General features: G+C 36.8%; 1 protein-coding gene across 2 annotated transcripts; it reads left to right on the forward strand.

The window, feature by feature from the left end:
* Positions 1-1,534: 1,534 nt before the first annotated feature.
* On the forward strand, positions 1,535-19,673 carry LOC100893407 (wiskott-Aldrich syndrome protein homolog 1). Of its 2 annotated transcripts, XM_011670052.2 has the most exons (13): positions 1,535-1,762; positions 3,508-4,254; positions 5,383-5,418; positions 5,727-5,940; positions 7,394-7,518; positions 8,038-8,406; positions 9,039-9,241; positions 9,841-9,931; positions 11,307-11,315; positions 13,226-13,333; positions 13,930-14,142; positions 14,958-15,121; positions 17,373-19,673. In XM_011670052.2, the coding sequence occupies exons 2-13, from the start codon at positions 3,631-3,633 to the stop codon at positions 17,506-17,508; spliced, it is 2,292 nt and encodes a 763-aa protein (XP_011668354.2). In that variant the 5' UTR covers positions 1,535-1,762; positions 3,508-3,630; the 3' UTR covers positions 17,509-19,673. The 2 variants fall into 2 exon arrangements, with proteins under 2 accessions (XP_011668354.2, XP_003730326.2); XM_003730278.3 differs by lacking the exon at positions 11,307-11,315.
* The last annotated feature ends 291 nt before the right edge of the window (positions 19,674-19,964 follow it).

Raw genomic sequence — 19,964 nt, forward strand, 5'->3', positions numbered from 1 at the left:
GGCCGTTCCCATGTATGATGTCAGGTCATCTCTCCATCTTCTCTTCTGCCTTCCTCTTCTTCTCTTTCCCATCCTTGGTTGTCATTCTGTTAAACGATTTGTCCATCTATTGTCCTGAAGTCTTGCTTCATGCCCAACCCATCTCCACTTTGATTCTCTGACTTTCTCCATGGATGAACTTTGGAAGATACAAAGACATGTTGACCGATAAAAACATACCCATGTCACTAAGAAGAAGAGTGTTCAACCAATGCATTCTAACAACTATGACATAATCAGAAACATGGTCATTGACAAAGGATCTAGAACAGAAGCTCGTGACTACTCAACGAGCTATGGAAAGAAAGATGTCGCATTTATCTCTGCGAGACAAAATCAACCACAAAGTCATACGCCAGAAAACAAAGGTTAAAGATTTGTATTTGTTAATTTGTTTCAAATGAAAATCAACAAAATCTCTGTGGAGGGAAAAATATGGTGAAAAAAAAATTCTTGTTGACCGTAAATGTAGCTACATATGTTTCACCTGAACCATTCAGTATGAGGGGGAAAGATGTTTTTTTTTAATTGATATTTTTTTTGTTTATTTAGGTGTTTGATTTTTTTTCTTTGTTTCGTTTTTGCTGTTCAGTGATTGTTTTTTTTTCTGTTGTTGCTTGTTCTGTTTTGCTTGTTTCGTTTGTCATAAAGAAGACTGAGCAGAGAGGGAGAGAATGAGAGAGAGAGAGAGAGAGAGAGAGAGGGAGAGATAGATGGAAAGAAATAGAAAGCCGCAGGGGGCTGTGGTAGCTGAGAGAGAAGAGAGAAAGAGAATGATGAGAGAGCAAGCGAGAAAGAGATATTTTTATAAATAGACAAGACAGACAGAAAGAAAATGGAATAAGGTATCGGATGTTTAATTGAGACATGGTTGCATGAGGGGCCATACGAGGAGGAAAGTAACGATTATATCAAAGAAACCTGTACTTGTTGTTTGGTATGAGAGGGACAGAGCACATCGAGTCCATATATATATATATAGGCACGTCAATCAATTAATTCCACCGAATTTTTCATGAACTTTGAAGAGGGAGAACGTGACGTAAATTAATCATCAATAATCGTTACAATCTTGAAAAGAAAGGGATATACAATATATGTCTGTGTCCTTCTATTAGTTAAACCATAGACCTACCACCAGGTCTATGGTTAAACCGACATACTTTGTCGAATTAATCAATAAAACTCAAGCGCCTATTCATGGTAATTATGTTAGACTGAAGGACAAGCGTCACTGGCTGGCACGATAATTGTGAGATGAAATACAATTGCGAAACAAAAGTCTGTCTAGAACTAAAAAAATCATCCAAATTTATGCAATAGTCTACTATTTCTAGTTTTCTTAGACTTTAGATCCAATTTTTACCCACGCTAAAGATTCAGAAAACAAAGCGAGGGGTAATAGACCCACCCCTTCCCTTGGCTCGCACACTCTGCTGAGCTCCAGCACATACACACACTCCGCACACAATACATAGCAACGCTGTAACAATAGCCCTACCCAAGTAAACAACTTCATTGTGCGGTCTGCTATGGAGTCGGATCATGTGTTTTGCACGGGCCATTGGTCTGATTAATAACTGCTTTTTCTTATTAGTGTCCTCTAAAAATACCTTGGAAAAAAACACTAGCAAACGATAGGGACATGGGCATATCAGTGACAGAGACAATGAGAGACTGTTAAAGGAAATATACACTGGATTGAACTTTCCACGATTCCACGGTAAGATTTTTTGAAGATTTCCTAACAATTTTGCGAGGGTGCGGCCAACCCGACTCGACGCACATTGGCCGTAGCTTCAGCGGTGAGAGTGCAGTGCACAGTGCGCAGGTTGTTTCAATCAAGGTGATACGGTTTTCACCGCACCGTCTGGAATTCGAACCTGTTATCGCGTTGTTTTTTTAATTTGCTGTGTAAATAATTGTCCCGCTGGTCAAATGTCTGTCTTAAATTTGCACTATCTTTAGCTTTGTACTCGAGTGGCAAGCTGATGCAGTAGGATTTGAACAGCATTGATAATGTACTTACTACATGTAAATTAAAAGTTTTGGGCGCATGCATCCTACAGAGTACACTACAGGCATACTTTCATCTTTTGAATTGCGCAGATCCTTGAAACACGTTGAGACGACCATCCTCCACAGGGGCCCCACTCACAAGCATTTCTTGTGGATCATGTTTGTTCGTCATGACAGTGGCGGATCCAGGGGGGGGGGGGGGGGGGGGCCCCCGGGGGCCCGGGCCCCCCCCCCCCTTGAGAAAAAAATCATGTAAAATCATGTGATTTTTACCTTTTTTGGGGGTTGGGCCCCCCCCCCCCCCCTGGCGCTCAAGGGGGGGGGGGGTGCAAATTGAATTTTTTTTTGAGGATCAAAAAAAAAAAAATGTGCTCACTACCCCCCCCCCCCCCCCCCCCCCCCCCCCCCCTCCACTGAGCGAATTTTTGGCCGGCGCGGTTTTCAAATTTTCGGGAGCAAAAAAAAAAAAAGTTGGGCCCCCTCCCCTAAGAAATCCTGCGTCATGATTACTATATGCCATGTGTTTTTTAATAAACTGAACTGAACTGAATGATTAAAATCAGAATTGAAATATATTTTTTTGTTCGTCACAAAATGACATCAGCTGTATAGCTGTAGGCCAGTAACATATTACAGGTCACGTTATTGAAATAATATTAAATATAAAAATTAAGAGTCTTAAATATCTTATATGTCGAAATCACAGCACCAAGAGTACTTTTGCTATTCAATTGGTTTGATTAAGTTATTGTTCTTTAGGAGTAATTGTTCATTGTTGATGATTGTATTTCAAAGATATGCTACACGGATTTAAATTATAGATGGAATATGTATGTAGAGTGATGTTTATATGTTATTCTATTTCTAGTATATGATAAATGCATTATATACATATCTGTGTTTTATTAGATTTTCAATTTTAATTCAATTTCAGATTTATTGTTTTATTGTATAAACAAACCAACATGGCAAAAGTCTTGAAGGCTGATATTGTCATATCAACCATGATATACAAGAAAGCATGAAATTGGGTTTTATGTTTATTGATATAGTAGTTCAAATTCATGTATTAAAAAGAGGAGAAGTAGAATGTACTTGCACGTAGACATATGTAAATGAAATAAGTAAATTTGTAACAATTGAAAATTGTGTTCATATTTTTATATAATTGTGCTTCAAAGAGGCTACAAAGTTCAACTTTTTTTTTTTTTTACAAAATAAATAAAAAAAATCATTTGTACAGTATAACAAAGGTTATTAGTTGATGACTACAGGGTATGAATATAAATTAAGGTTCAAAGACAGAACTCTAACCATTTTTCATTCCTTTCCTTAACTTAATGTCTATTTTATTGAATTGAGTGAATAATTTTTTAGCCAGCAAAGTATATTGCATAGCATTTTTATTTTGCAATCTTTAAGACAACCATTCCTTTTATCTTATCACAGGTTTATATTCTTCATGAATCCACTTTCAAGATGGAATCCTGAAGGCCAGTATTTTCTTAAGCAGGATCAGGAGGTGTAATTTTCTATTGTTGACCTTGCCATTGACCTCTCACCATTCCCACAATGCTTGATCCGAGTCTGCCCTGGCTAGCCACCGGCTACCGCAACTTCAAGGAAAAAGAATTTTGCAGACCGCATTCAGCGACACACTCCACCCACAGATACTTGGAAAACGGTAGTAACCATCGAGAGCTGCGCCCCACCACACCCTCTCAGCACCTGCATCGAAGGGTCAAGAGTGCAACTCATGGGCGTGTCCAGTGTGGCACGCCCACTGTCAAACATAGGCTCTCATCACGACCCCGTAGTGCTCGGTCTACAGAGAACTTTAAGAATGAGAAAGTGGGCTGTTATAACTTTTCACCAGAGACCGTCCGAGCATTGGCAAGACGGCCCAAGAGTGCATCGGCAGTGTTGCTACGGCAACACAGACCGTCTGCAGCTCAGAATAAAAGCGTGACGCAAGTCGAACGATTTCACCACACCCAAGAGCAGCTGATTAGACAATATGAGAAAGTGACTGGAGAAGAAGTACAGCATTCATGTGCTTTCTGTCCGGTAGCGTGTAGGCCTACGTCGAGTAGCTCACACAGACCAACATCATCAACGGGGCTGCTGGCAGCTCATTTACCATCTCATCATGATAGAAGATATAACTGGACAAGGCCAAAGACAGCACCTATCACTGTAAGTTAATAAACTTTTGTCCTCAACTCAAATGTAGAGTTAGAACCATATTAGTGTGAACTATATTGCTAAGTTTTTTTTTTTTAATGTTGTCAAAAATTAAAGATATCTGTTTCATAGCTAACCCATTTGCAATTTTCCACCCTTTTGCGCTTTCAATATATCACGTTTATATTATGTGTTGTCAACCTGTTAATGACCAAGTTGATTATCAGGCAATTCTAACAGCAACATCAGGGATGTAAAGTAAAGGCGAAAGCCTTATGTGTCTTAAGCTTGACACTTGGTAGTTCAGTTGTATTCAGAAGGAACAATAAAACCACTTTTTAAGTTCCATTCATGAAAGTAGAATAACAGGTTTCTCAAACAATTTGTAGCTGCTCTTCAAGACTCCTTAATTCTATTGAGCACCCTCAATGAAAATAAGATGCATTATTTATCCACTGAGTATCAACTGTCGAGAAAACAACAAATAAACACGTTATCACCTTGTACTACAGTTTTAGTTACCAAGTTAGACATACATTAGAGTGCAAACAAGTGGACACATTAAATGACATGGTCCAGTTAATCTTAACAGACCCAGCTTTTCTGTCTTAATGCACGGTGAAGTGCAATAATCATGTCTGTACACCTGTAATATAAGAGCTCTTTGTTTTAATACGCTGGAAGAAATAATCAGTGTTTATAAGATCTATGAGACCAATGTGGAGTGTTATGAGAATAGACCTGGATGTACTTGAGGTGGAGTTGCATTCATGAGGCAAACTTTACTTGGCCGTGTTGGTTCACAGAGGGAATATTACTTTGCTTTCAAAATGTTTAGAAGTATCAAACTGGTAAGCCATTTTATTTTATTGTTCAGTGTCTCTTTATCTTTGACTACGAGAGAAAATTGAAAGAGATACAAAAGGGGAGAATTACGCATGGGTAAACAGGAATAAGTCAAGGGAGCAAAGATGTTGAAAGAATCACAAGGAACCAGGAGAGAGGGATCTAGAGAAGGAAGGAGTGAGATGGATGGGCCAATGAGGATGAATCGATTGTGGAATAAAAAGTGACCAATGGTTCATTTTTAATTAATATTTTGATATCACATTTTTTTTTCTTATTTATTTTTGCTGGCAGAAACGAGAGATCTCAAGTCTTCCCAGGCATAATAATGTAAGTCAATCTTTATATCCTGTAATGTGTTTATATATTAGAAACATCACAAAGAGATTTAAGTAGTATGTTTACATTATTATGAGAGAATGTAGACAGTTTAAGCATTTGATTTTGACAGACTTGATTCAGGAAGGCAGCTTTGTATAGATTTATATGTGTTTAGATATTGTTCATCAAACTTAATCAATTGGGATAAACTAATTGAATTATTTGATATTTTCTTCTTTTTGAAGAAAAAAAAGTAATTCAAGTTCTTACCATAAAGCCCACCTTTAATCAAAAGTATTTCAAATTTTGTATGACAGGTACAAAGAGGGAGAGTACCATACTACACCAACTTTGTTTCCAAACTTCCCCTCCATCTTCACGACCGCACCCCATCCCCTCCAGCTCCTAGGAGGAGACAAGCCTTCCAGGAGGAGGTTCCTCCACCAGTAGTCAATGATGATGAGGAGGAGGAGGAGGTGGTGGAGGAGGTAGGAGATGACTTCTTGGAGGAGGACATCAACATTGAAGATGGTAAATTATTTTTTTATTCACTCTCTCTCTCAGGGCTCTACACATTTTTGTCTCGCCTGCGTAGCAAAAAGCGAGACATAGGCGCCGCTTTTCCGGTGACGGCGGCGGCGGCGGCGACGGCGACGGCGACAGCGACGGCGTCAACATCAAAAACTTAACCTAAGGTTAAGTTTTTGAATTTTTGGTATAATTTTTAAAGTATAAGTTCTTAGTCAATGAAACTTTGACTATAGGGTAATCAAGTATCCCCAATCATAAGAGTAGAATTTCAGATCACAAAGTCAAGGTCAAAGGTCATTTCAGGTCAACAGACTTGGACTATGTTGTAGCATCATCATCGAAAACTTAACCTAAGGTTAAGTTTTTGAATTTTTGATATAATTTTGAAAGTATAAGTTCTTAGTCAATGAAACTTGGACTATAGGGTTATCAAGTCTCTCCAATCATGTGAGTAGAATTTCAGGTCACTAAGTTAAGGTCAAAGGCCATTTAAGGTCAACAAACTTAGACTTTGTTGTGGCATCAACATTAAGATTTTCAAAATGCTTCTTCTTCGTTATTTTTCAACCGATTTTGATTCTGATTGTTTCATATGATAGGGCTAGGAGGGGATTTAAAATTTCTACACAGAATCGTGAAATTCATTATCTATGCTAATTTATGCAAATTTATTCGAAATCACAAAAAAGGCTTCTTCTCCTTCATTTCTCGACCGATTTTGATTTGGTTTGCTTTATATCGTAGAGCTAACTTTGGTACACTAAACTTCTATTCAGAATTTTGAAATTGTTCTCCATTAATTAATTATGGTAATTTATGCAAATTTATTCCAAAAATAACAAAAATTGCTTCTTTTCCCTCATTTCTTGACCGATTTTGCCTTATCTGGTAGAGCTAAATTTGGAACAATAAACTTTTACACAGAATTGTGAGATTTTGCTCCATTGATTATTTATGGTACTTTATGCAAATGAAATGAAATTATGTCCCTTCCAGGGCATCAAATTTCTATTTTTGACCAGTTCAAAAGTGTACCACATAAAATTTACGATATTTGTTGTTGTGAGATGCGGATGAGCGCTACGTCATTGACGTTCTGGTTTATCATATTGAATTGCGTTATGCAGGCGAGACCGCCGAGAGCGTTTCCCTTGTTTGTTTTTTGGGGGGTCAAAATTAAATTAAGGTCTGTCTGCATGAGCCTCATGTTAAAATTAAGAAAAGGGGGCAGGGGGGGGGGTCCTGACTTGGATCTTGAGCTTTAATGTGTCCTGGGCACCTGTTAGTGTTGAGTCATAGGTTACAGAAAGATTGTGAAAAGACCATTCTTTGATACTACTATATAGTTACTTTTTTAAAGAGTGAGAGTTTGAAATATGAAGTAAATCTTTGCTATATACATGTATGATCACCGATATATATTTCTTTTACATTGTGGTTTTATTTTCATTAGACATAGCAGAGCCATTAGTTGAAGCATCAAGCCCCACCCCTCCACCAGCCTTGGTGGAAGAAGAAACTCAGATGGAGCCTCCAACAGAGGCGATGGAGGCATGGACTCCGGAAATAATAGCTCCAGTGAGTTTAATTGAAATAAAACACTAGGAAAATGCAGTAATATCCCATTGCTTGATTGTATGTACACATCAAATGTAGAACTTCTTTCATGAGATTACATTGAAATATAGATTGAGAAGCAACTTTTATATTATGATATTAAAGAGTAGACCAAGTAACTTTGTGTGGAGTTTCTGGCATGCTTAGCCAGCCAAACTCAATGTTTTACTGAATATTCACAGCTTTATTGTTATTCACATTGACTGTTTTTAGAATTTAAAATTTAATTTTGTTTCTGTGAATTGTTTCATGTTTTGGTATTCACAGTGTTGGTAATAACCCACTAACATCTTGCAAGATATACATTATACTTGCCAAGTATTATACACAATAACTTTTTTCTCATAATAGGACATGTACGGTACATTAAACGTTGTTAAACATATTTCTTGAGCAGTTGAATAGGGTTTATGAATAAACATCAGTATGTTATTTTTGTTAAGGTAAATGTTTAATGATAATTATTTGTTCCTATCCCAGACACCAACTCCATCAGTATCAAGAAGGAACTCAGTAGATGAGGAGCCACCTGTGATAGAAGAAGCCCCCACCCCTATACCCAGCCCTCCTCCCTCACCTATCCAACAGCAGCTGCCAGAAAAGCCATCATCCCCACCACCGCCCCCTCCCAAGAGCCCCTCCCCTCCTCCCAAATCCCCTACCCCACCACCACCACCAGAACTGTCTATCAAACCTCCCAGGGAGTGTGTACATAAACCCAAGCCCCCTGTCCCGCCCCTGCCAAAGGTCAAGAAGGAGGTCAGGATACAGGAGCCACCCAAAGACCCGCCCAAAGAGAAGCCGGTCGCCGTGAAGAAGGAGAAAAAGCCCATTCAAATAGTCATTAAGGTAAGAAAGACTAACATTATATTTAACATTCCATTTAATCTACTCTTCTTGTTACAGTATGCTTCCAGCTCACTTGACTCATGCCACATTTTAGACCACATATGTTTGACTTGAAATCCTCAATGTTCATGAATATTATTTATGGAAATTAATGACATTATCGGTGATCTACCACTAACTCCTGCACTAGGCTTTAATTTGTAAAATATATAGGGTTAGGTTTTTAGGATAGGTTTATGGCTTTGGTTGGATGTAGTGTTTGGTTCAGGTAGGGAGTTTTTAATTCAGATAGTGTAGATCATTGACCATGGAGTGATCGTCTCTGCAGCATGTATTGTAGAGGCACAAGATGTTTGTTATTAAGAGAACATCCATATATTGCGGAAGATTTTCATGGGAAAGAAATCAGGTATAGACAGTGAGAGGAAACATTCAAATTATATACATGAATGTACTTGTATAATTTATTATCTGATATGATTAGATTAAAAGGTAGTTGATTATTATTATTATTATGTACTGAGGATGAAGTAATCGATAGCCCTTGAATTTATCAAGTGATTCAAAGGAATAAAATTATGTACAACATCTCACAAATTTGTTTCATCATTATTATTTCATCTTTTATTCAGAGTCCACCAGAACCACTCAAACCATCCCTGAAGAAACCCCCCTCCGAGGCCAAGATAGAAGAAGTGACCCCGCCCATAAAGATTGAACCCCCTCCCTTAGCTACCCTAGAGCCTGAACCTATTGTAGAACCTCCTGTGAAACCCTTCCCTAATGGAGAGACTAAGGTGGAGGAAGAGAAGGCTCCAGATAAAACAGATAATGGGTGAGTAATGGACTCTACTTAAAGGGATTTGATTACAAGTAAATCTCACAAGAGCAGACATGAAGTCCATCAGTAAAGATTGCAGAGAAGGATAGTATGATATTGATTGATGTAGAGGTGTCGTGGTCTGGCAGATACGTCATCGCACTGTGGATTACATAGTTTGTGGGTCGAGCCCTGCCCCGGCACTAATGTCCTTTGGCAAGTTATTAATCTACGTTTGCCACCCAAGTGAAGTAAATGGGTACCCAGAAGGACACATTCCTTGAATACTTCCGCTTCTTAATCATGGGGATATTCAGTATCAGTTGTGAAAAGCAATTAAGAAATAAAAAGGAGTGTTAAAAAACCAAATGTGCTTCCATTTCCTTGCATCAATGCCCAGATTTAGTGGTGTCATTTTATGATTACCAGTGGTGTTAGTTCTTTTAATCCTTGATACTAAAAACGCATAAATATTTTGTAAAATACTCATATGGGTGATTGCACTGATTGTACATCATTCCACTAATTAATGTATGGGGCGGATAATTTTTTGGGGTCATTTGTATTAAGTGTTGCTATTTGTTCATATTTTTGGTAAAATACATTGATTTTAGCCCTCCTGCTACCCAAGAAGTTGCGGAGAAGAAGAAGCTTGGCCCACCTCCAACCAAGGTCAAAGTTGATATGTTTGGGATGGATCCTCAGGTACGTACAAAGATATAACCTTTGACCTTTAATTTACCATCTTGCTCTAAAGTGTTGTTAGTAACAGATAACTGAAATCTGTTTAATGACATATCAAAGCATCACAGAGAATAAATATTTAGCTAGGATAGATATTCTTTCATCAAAGGAAGGCAAATGAGCTTGAGTTGCTTTGGAGTTATATATATATAATCCCCTCTATTGCTATAAATATATAGACCCATTCTGAATTGCTTACACACATATATCATAAACATGATGATGGTCAATATCATTAAATGTGTGCCTTTTGTATGTCACTTCTTTATAGTTTAGTTAATGAGATAAGTTACTTAGACCTTTTTGGGAAGTTGTTTTGATTTTATTCTTTATTTTTAGGGTGGGAACGAGGTAGGAAATCAAGCATGATAGTTGTCCTTTTCGTTATCCTCCTGCTTTGTTATCTGTGATTTAAATATGCTCACTATAATGACACATGTATTACATATTGCCAGACATATTTTGTATATCATTTTTTTAAAATAAATATATGATATGTGAACAGAACACAGATAGAATACATTTTGATTTGTCTTAAAGAAGATCGGTTATTGGAATACAGTATAGGGGGAAATTATCCACTTTGGTCTCAAACTTCAGTGACATGGAACTATTGCACAGGCAAAGATATTTTATATCTTGGTTTGAACAAAGATTGAGAAATAGAAACTTCAACACAAATAGACATTCCGGAAAAAAAAACATTTTTATTTGCCACTATATGTATAGTGTACTTTCTTAACTAATCTGCATGGCATGATTATACCTTAATTTTCTAGAATTGTTTATATTTCATCTTCACATAATTTTATTGTATAGTTTTTCTTAATGATTGCTTGTTGATAAGGGCTGAGTCAAAACATTAAAAAAAATGTTGAATGTCCATTCAGAGGAAAACGGTGTACGATTTTGCAAAATATTTAACCGTAAATTGAAGGAGTAAAAAAGGAGGTAGAAATAAAAAGTCCATACATGAAGACTACAGTATGTGCACGGTTATAGGAAACCCCCATTTATTTAATATTATCAACCAGTTTTGCCGGATGAGAAAAAAATGTAATGACTTAGCCCTACTCTTAATATTTTAGCATGCATGATATGTTTATGAGTAATGGTTAAAATCTAACAGAATTCTACTGAATCCTTTAATAGCATATGATATAATTCTTTGTTATATGAGCATGAAATTCTTAGCATGAAATAATGATATCTAACTTCTCTGCATGAAATATCTATTTTGTAATATGTTTTTATTCCCCCCTGTTTAACGTCTATTCTATTCCTTCTATCTGTTCTCTTTCTGAAAACTGTCTCTTTGTTACGGATGAATCTACAGTCTATAAAAGTATGTATGCATGATTTTGCTTTTTGTTTATGCCTTTGATGTGATTTAATTCATACCCTCCCCCTTTTAACATCCATTCACTTTCATCCTACCAGTTCCTGCACATATGTCATTGGAATATATAAAGAATCATGACAAAATCTTAATGTGTTTGCTCTTTTAGTGTTTTTGGTGCTTCAGGGATATTTTCATTTGTTTCTTAACAGTTTTATACAGTTTTGCACAAATTGCTTTTCCTTTAATTGTGGTGTTTGTTTTTGGTTGTGGGTATCTTTTATTCTCAATATCAGTTACCACAATGCGAATAGTAAACATCAAAAGAATGACCACTTGAACTGCATGTTAAATCATATTTTGCATGTTAAGAGCCAGGTTTGATTAAGGGTATGATTTACCCCCCCCCCCTTCCCCCTCCCCTCATCCCCCAGCTGGCAGGAGCTAGATGATCATGTCCACTTACACCACAGTATAATTCCTATAGTTCTTCGTATATTAATCCACTGATGCACTCATATATGCTTGGCTTAATGCACTTATTTACCAAACCATTTATTCCTTCATTTTATAACCATCATAGTATTACCTACCTTTAATTCATTTAGGGATATTCGTCTATCCACATATCCCGAATCACGTGCACTCCTTCCTTTATCCCTCGCATCCATCAATCAGTCTTTAAGAAAGGAGATCCTATAGTACAGAGATTGTAAGGTCTCTTTACTCCATATTTTTATCCATCCGTCAGTCCACCGTATATATGTATGTAATTCATATGTTTCATATTCTGTCAAATGCTCAACAAACAAATCCTCCCCATCCCCTTTGATTCCTCAGTTGATCACCGAAGAGATTTGCGGTGCTCAATAATAAGGCCCTGTGCATGCACATGATGCTGTAAATTTCAAGAAAGAAATGCAGCAAATTAAAAAGAATTCAAGCATAGTGCATTGACATATGATCATGTACATCTTATAACACAAAAATAGGTCATTATGTTGTGTTGTGCACAACTACTGTTTTTCTTCTTTATTTTTCCAAGTTATGTGCGATGGAGGATTACACTGAAACAGTGAAAGCAAAGAGGGAGCATTACATCAATTCCTTTGTCCCCATAGTTTTCATCACAGCACAGGCTTAAAATATAGCACCACAGTTGAATGTTTCTTTGGCTTTTCATTTACACACTGCCCCTTGTCCTCACTCTCACCCCCACCCCACCTCCACTCCATAGCATATCTTTTATGTAGTCTTACCTACATATTTAGTTTTATATACATGTACACCCATTTTGTTGATTTTGAGTGGACAAAACAATAATGAAATATTGTCCCAGACTTATCCACTCAGTTATCACTTCTAAACATTTCCTGGCAAAAATTTTTAAAAAGCCAAACGCTGCATGCCTGCTGTAGGATCAAATTAAGCTAGAAAGTATCAGTAATGCATGACATTCTAATTCAATATTTGATAACAAGATCAAGAAGTGAATAGAAAGTAAAAGTGTAAGAACATCACTGACTTCTTCAGAAGTCTTACTCATACTTCCTGTGGTCACTGTATATTTACGTCATCACCACATATTGATGATAGGTCCACTCCCCAGTTCAAAGTAAAACCACCATGTTCAAGGTCTTGTGGTCAATGTTTATTCTTCCTGGTATAAGTAGTTTTCACTTTGAACTTCAGTCGCACGCAGAGATCACAGCAGAGTGCACAGTCACCTTTAAACTTGCTGTAGGTTTCATCTCATCATTATTATTTTTGTTTTGCTTCATCTATTTATTCACTTATTATATCATCAGAATTGGACTTAAGTTTCTAAATGCAATTTGGCCATCTCATTCCAAATTTTCCTGAAGTTCTGGGAAAAAAGTGTTCCAATAAACTTTGAACTTTGATCCCTTCTCCAGCAATTACTTGACCTCCAGATGAGAGCCAAGCGCCAAGGTGGTAACCAATCAGATGATGAGGATGGACCTCACCCAGGCCTTGCTAGCCTACTGGAACCAACCAATAGGGTGAGTGAAGAAATTCCTCTCTATGCATATTCATTACATGAATATTCATGTTCATGGCACTGTCAACGTACAATTATACTGTAACTTGAAATCTTGAACCTTGATAAGTACTCTCCCAATAAGCGAGTATGCTGTCCTGGAGAGGGCTTAATGTATGCCATGGATGGGGGCATTTTATTGTATTATGTTATTTATTTATAATGAAGTACGAGTAAGAATGGAATAGTCCTGAAATTTATAGACCATATTTGCTTGATCATAGGCATTTTGTGATTATAGGCTTTCCAAACAAGGTTGGCTTGAAACACCAGACTTTTTCATTTGTGTAAAGATCTCGTTCTCAATTCTGTTTTGGAATTAATTAAAATTCAACATCTTTCTTGAATGTAAGTTAAGAATAATTCATGATTCAAGGGAATACAACTTTAAAAACAGTATTGTTTGTACAGATGGGAGTGAATCTCTCTCCCATGTAATCTTCAAATTGATGACCTCTAGTAAAACTCAAGTTATTGGTTCTGTGAGCTAAGAAATATTATTAGAATTTTCCATTAATATCGATATTTTTGGTTATATGGTTAAATTATTCCATGCAGATGTTGAAACAGAGTGACTGGTTAAGGGGTCGTATCGCCCTCTCTAGACGAGCGGCTAGGTTTGAACTTCCTATGGACGTTGGTGATTTGGCTAAGATGTCTCCCGTAGAATACCTGCGCAGGCACTGCATCATCAGCCAACGCAGGCGGGCGCTATACAAGAAAGCTTTTGTGAAGGTGGACAAAGACAATGATGGGAAAATAAATCGAAAGGTGAGATTTTTTTGACATATTTTATTTTGTTTAGAAAGCCTTGCCCAGAGGTTTTCTCAGTAACTGCTTTATATGGGAATTTACAATGCAATTTTATAACTTTCTCGTTGAATGATAACTGCAATACTAGAAGATATATCCAGATTATTATACTTTCATTTTTTTAATTGCTTTGAAATTGTATAAATGATAGTTACAGTACAATGACAAAAGTGTATATGATCACAAATTATTAAAATACCTGTACTGTTATAAAATTAGATATATTCTAAAGCAAATGGAACTCTTTGATTGCATATTAATTTATTATCTAACCTGTAGAGAAGATGATAAAAAATGATATTTAGAGTTCTCATCTGCTTCCGGAAACGTGTGTTTATTCAAAGTCCTGGTAGTGGTTTTGAAAGAAAATTAATGTAAGTTTCTGGAAATCAAATAACTTCCTTCAAGATTTGTTGACTTCTTTTAGTTTACCAATGGTTGCCATGGCATTGTAATGATGTAAATTATTAATTTCTTTCTATTGGTGTTGCGGTCTAGTGGATAAGTCATTGGACTGTGGATCACTAGGGTTCGCGGTTCGAGTCCAGCCACAGCACTAATGTCCTTTAATCTTCATTTGCCACTCTCCACCCTGGTGTTAAATGGGTACCGGTGGGAAGGAATTCCGTGAATGCTGTGAGCGCCGAAATTGGCTGCCTAGCTAGCAGAGCTGGGGTAAAAGTTGGAGCGCCTTGAGCATCATGCATGGTGGATATGTGCCCTATATAAATATCCAATATAATCATTATTATTATTATTGTCTTCTTCTATAGGAGGTAGAGAAGGCAGTATTAGATGCTTTGGTTGACACCATTCAACCAGACAAGGTAGCCGTTGTTCTAGGATACCTTGGTGCGGAGGGTGATACAGTCTTCACCTCAGGTTTCTTTGGTGCCTTCTGTGCACTTCTTGAAAGGCTCTACTACAGAGAGTTTACGTAAGTAGTCCTTAATCATGCATCTAGAAAACAAGACTTTTTCAGTGGCAGATCCACACAAACAATTTGCAGGGGGCTCAAAATCCTTTGACAAGAAAGAAATATAAAAGTTCAGCAAGTTTTCGATGTGTTTTAGTGGTGGTTATTTTACCTGACTGCTAAGAAAACATAAAAGCTTGTTATTAAGCAACCAGAGGACCAACAGCTTAAGGTCCTCTCCGAGAGACATGGTAATGAGAACCAATGCCTTACCAAAGGGCACTAGCGTATCGCCTTGGTTTCGAACCTGTGTCGCCGGATTACGAGACCACTACTGTATTCACTACTTAATTTTCTGACGAGCTAGCAAAAAAGCAAAACCAACAGTCATTAGCCCATGAATGTTCTTTTTGCCATCCTTTTTTCGCCATTTTGGGGGAAGGGGGGACCCCTGGGATCAGCCACTGATTCTATGGCATGGGGGATTTTTTTTTTTACTTTGGGTCATAAATACTAAGAACAACTTTGGAGGTCATTTACAACCAGTCTCTCTTGTGGACATGCAGCACCCCTGATCTTGTCTAATCTTGTCAGATGGATAAAAGTTCTACTTTACTATAGTAATCCACTTTACTACTTCAGTAGCAATTTGTGTTAAGGTGCATAGTCTAATGCTTGTAGGGGACTCTATATCAAGGAAATTCAACATACCATAGGGTTTGAATTATCAGGTGGGCTGTATCTATACAGACCACCTTATAATTTTGTTAAAATTGCCTTTATTATTATTTATTTATTTTATTTCTAACCACTTTTTTGTTAACAAGATAACTTGAAAATGGCTAAATCAAATAACTTGAAATTTGGCACACATATGTATAGGCATATGGAGAAAACACGGTAAGGTTTTCAACCTTGACCTTGACTGATGACGTCATCTAGGCGCCATTTTGTGAAATTTTCTGAAAATCATCTCTTGATCATATCTTCATAACCAAAAGGTATTTCTCATTCATATTTATCATGATCAAGGTCAATATCAGTCCGGTCAATTTCAGGTCAAAAAACGCGCGTGTGCGCGTACGTCCGCGCGACAGTGCGCGCGCAAAAATTTTAAATGCTCATAATCGTCTCAAATTTTTTTGGCATACGTTTCAGGTCATTTTAAGCAATTTATAAAAAATCGCGCGTACGAGCATGCGCGCGCGTTTTCGCGCGTAACACCATTACACAACATAGAATCGCCATTTTTTTTCTTTCATGATATTTCTCATATGTTTTCAAGGAATTTGATACCATGTTTATCTCTTTATGACCATTAATAACAAGATGAGCGTCAATTCAAGATAAATTTCCGTGCGTGCGAGCTCTTTTATTACATAGCATATATGGGCAAAAACATGCCTATACAAAATCCATTATAGTTCTTTGGAATGAACCGTGACCTTCAATGTTTTTTCATATTTAGATAGAGTATGAGTCGGAAATATGATTCCATGTCTCATTTGGCCATTAAATGTATCGTGACATCATCATAATGGCCTTGGAACTCAAAATACGAATTTGCATATAATGACGTCAGCATATTTATGTAACATTGATTGTATCTCTGTAAATATTGATCGATTTTCTTCCAAATTTCGATATGATGTAGCTGAGACAATTCTTTACAAGCTCGGGCAACACCATTTTTCATTTTGATGCATCATCATAGTAAAAATTACGATTAAAGGGCACATATCAGAAATTTCTTATGTTGCGTGTTATGCCTATGGAAGGTGAATTTCGTTTACATCATTACATCAATGACATTGTTTTTTAGCAGTATCTCGCTTATTTTTGCTCTATTTTGTCTCAAATTTTAGTTGACCAGCCCACCTATACTTGTTCCAAACAAGTATTATGTCTAGTTATGATTATTATTATCATGTTTTTGTTCGATGTTGTTGAGAGACACAAATACAGTGTATAATATAAAGCTAAACAATATTTAACTGGAAAGAGCATATATGAAAGATGAATCATTCATCAGAATATGGCATTTTATTAAAAGTAGCTTGCATATGTATAAGGAATAATATTCTATAGATTAACCCTAAAACAGACTACATGTAGGTCTTGAGCTACATGCTAATGCTAGTGTTTCAGCGGTATTTCAAATTCAGAGTTGTATTTATATTTCTTGTATTTATTGATAAGCCATTGATAAACCATTATATCTTCATGTATTCTGAACATCCACCAATGTTTATTGCTTCATGTGTTCCTACAGGAAAGATGACATTGGAGAGAAGAAGGATACCAAGGAGAAGGAGATACTGGAAGAAGCGGATTTTTCTGGTTTGGACTGGAAGCTACATGGACAATATGTGAACCCACCTCTGAAGAGTCTTCTGTACATGCTGTGATTATAACATGTGTCTACATGGACAGAGAAGCATACCTCTAAACCAGAATATATCTGATTGAAGTGGTTTATTCTGGTTTGTACCCGTTGAACCCCCATTCGAAACAGGGCCTTCGATCTCTACATGCTATGAACCCTTCTTTGTCATGTAGGACAGCTGTGTATACGAACTGGACTATATCCAAATCATGAAGTGGACTAAAAACCGGTTTTGACTGGATGCCGCAAAGGCAGTATATGAACCCAACTGTAGAGAGTGCATGATTTGAATACAGTTGTATCATCTTGGACATGCAGGAATCATTAAGGAGGAGATGGATTTATCCAGTTTGGACCGAAGGCAAGTTGCACACGCATAATACCTCTGTATATGTGGAGTGGGAATAAAAGCTGTATCATCTAGCAAGGATAGAGGCACAGGTCTCTGCACTCAAAATTTCCTCTTGTTTGTGGATAACTTAACCTCTATTCTCGTGATCATTTATTAAAAAGTTGTATGTTGGAGAGCTATATAGGACGGCATTAACTTTAGTACGGTAGATGTAAAAAAAGAAAATGAAATATTGCTTGTCTATCCTTTGAAAGACAAAATGATCCCCTCTCCTGTATTTGATTGTGATTGGAGACATATTGAACATGGGAGAGTGGCAGAAAAAGAAGAGTGGCAGAGATCATGTCTCGGAAGGTGGTGAAGAAGTTAGTCTTAACAGTCCAAAACACATGCTCCAGGGCAGTGTTTCACAAAATCATCATAAGTACAAGTTTGCCAACAGCCTATGAAAACATATCTAATAAATTGGACACCGTTTCAATGGGATGTTGGTGAACTTGAACTCTTGACGGTTTCGTGAAACGATGCCCAGGATCCTTCCTTCGTATAAGTAAAACAGTATTGGCATGTGAACAAAACAGAATGCAGTTTGGAAGATCGACTGTTTCATGGTGCATCCTTGTATCTCCTTTATGCAAGTCTTTAAGGCTAATTCAAGAAAGGTCTTTTAGTTAGTAAAACTTATCATCTTGCCTTTGTTGATGGTTGTGTTTGTTTTTGGTCTGTTGATAACCAGAGAGGTGTTAGCTCTGTGAAGTTCATAATAAGGTAATGCTCTTCAAGCTCACAGTAGACAACGATGTGTAGATAATGCTTTTATGTGGTTAGGGGAGGTGTGGAAGTGTGCCTGGGACATTGGGTAGTTATATCATATTGGGGTATCAGGGTATATATCTGGGTATTTTTGCACAAAGTTTGAGATACGTGTAGACCGATTTTACTTTATTGTACTTTTGAATGAATGCTCAACTCTTATGCAAGTGGAAAAATAGTCATCAGTACTTGTCTATTTATAATGTTATTTATTTTATTATGTTGAAATCCCTTAGTTCTCCTAAAAAGGTTATTTATATTTATCAGTCTTTCTTCTTGATGATTCTTTAATGCTGAGATTGTCAAGCACAAATCTTTGGCAATATCAACCTCATGGTATCTCATTCACTATAGTTCAGTGTGCTATCATTTAAGATTACTGATACATGTTTGTTTTCATGTTGAAATATTTCCTTTAGTTTTTGTTTTATTAACTCTATATTAAAGCAACTCAAGGTTTAAATAAAATGTATGCTTTTGAGATGGGTGTTTACTTTGTGTATACTAGAATACAGTACTAGTTTTGGTAGTGGATAACAAGCAGAATGGTTGAACCATGATATTTTCAGTGCACTTTTGGTGTGTGTAAACTTAAGTGGGAGTTCTGTGGAATAGATTTTTGGATTACTATTTGGTGAACATTCAAATGTGTCAAAATCAATTATTATAATTATAATTATTATATTAGTATGAGAGAATTTAAGTATTTCCTTTAAGAGCCAAAGTACTACATAGATCTTGCATCAGTCCGATTACCTCTTGGATTGTTCAAAATATCTATATTTCTGCAACTGTTTTATCTAAGCTGATTCATTTGATATTTGTAATCACAGTTATGTACTGTTTTATATATTGAAACAGAAGATTAATTACTGTTCAACCTTACAGTTGAGGAACTTTTCCAAGCAATGACATTCTTTCAAAATATATTGATTTAGATGTAGATTTCAAGTGAAATCAATCAATTGTGAATACATAGAAATATACTGATGTAATAAATAGATCTATTTTTAAAACTGAAATAAATGCATATGTTTGTCATTGTTAAAGTATGAAGTTTTAACATAAACAGCACATAGTATAATGAAGGGGGTTAATGTAAGAAAGTGCACAAGAGGGACAGAAAGAGAGAGAGAGAGAGAGAGAGAGAGAGAGAGAGAGAGAGAAAGATGGACAGAGAGACGGCCGACAGACAGAAACAGAAATATAATTTCATTGAGGGAAGAGTCCAAGCCAGTGGAATGTCTATTTGTGGGGCCGGGCAAATAATACATCCCCCTCCCTCCTCTCTTTGGCTATTTAAATACAGCATA

This window comes from Strongylocentrotus purpuratus, unplaced genomic scaffold (assembly GCF_000002235.5).
Source record: "Strongylocentrotus purpuratus isolate Spur 01 unplaced genomic scaffold, Spur_5.0 spur5_scaffold_2, whole genome shotgun sequence".
Lineage (NCBI taxonomy): Eukaryota > Metazoa > Echinodermata > Echinoidea > Camarodonta > Strongylocentrotidae > Strongylocentrotus > Strongylocentrotus purpuratus.

Excerpts from the sequence above, each read along its gene's own strand:
- LOC100893407 (XM_011670052.2), top strand. The coding sequence starts at position 3,631 with ATGCTTGATCCGAGTCTGCCCTGGCTAGCCACCGGCTACCGCAACTTC. Across the intron at positions 7,519-8,037 it reads CTCCGGAAATAATAGCTCCA|ACACCAACTCCATCAGTATC; the intron begins GTGAGTTTAATT and ends TTCCTATCCCAG. Across the intron at positions 13,334-13,929 it reads TACTGGAACCAACCAATAGG|ATGTTGAAACAGAGTGACTG; the intron begins GTGAGTGAAGAA and ends TATTCCATGCAG.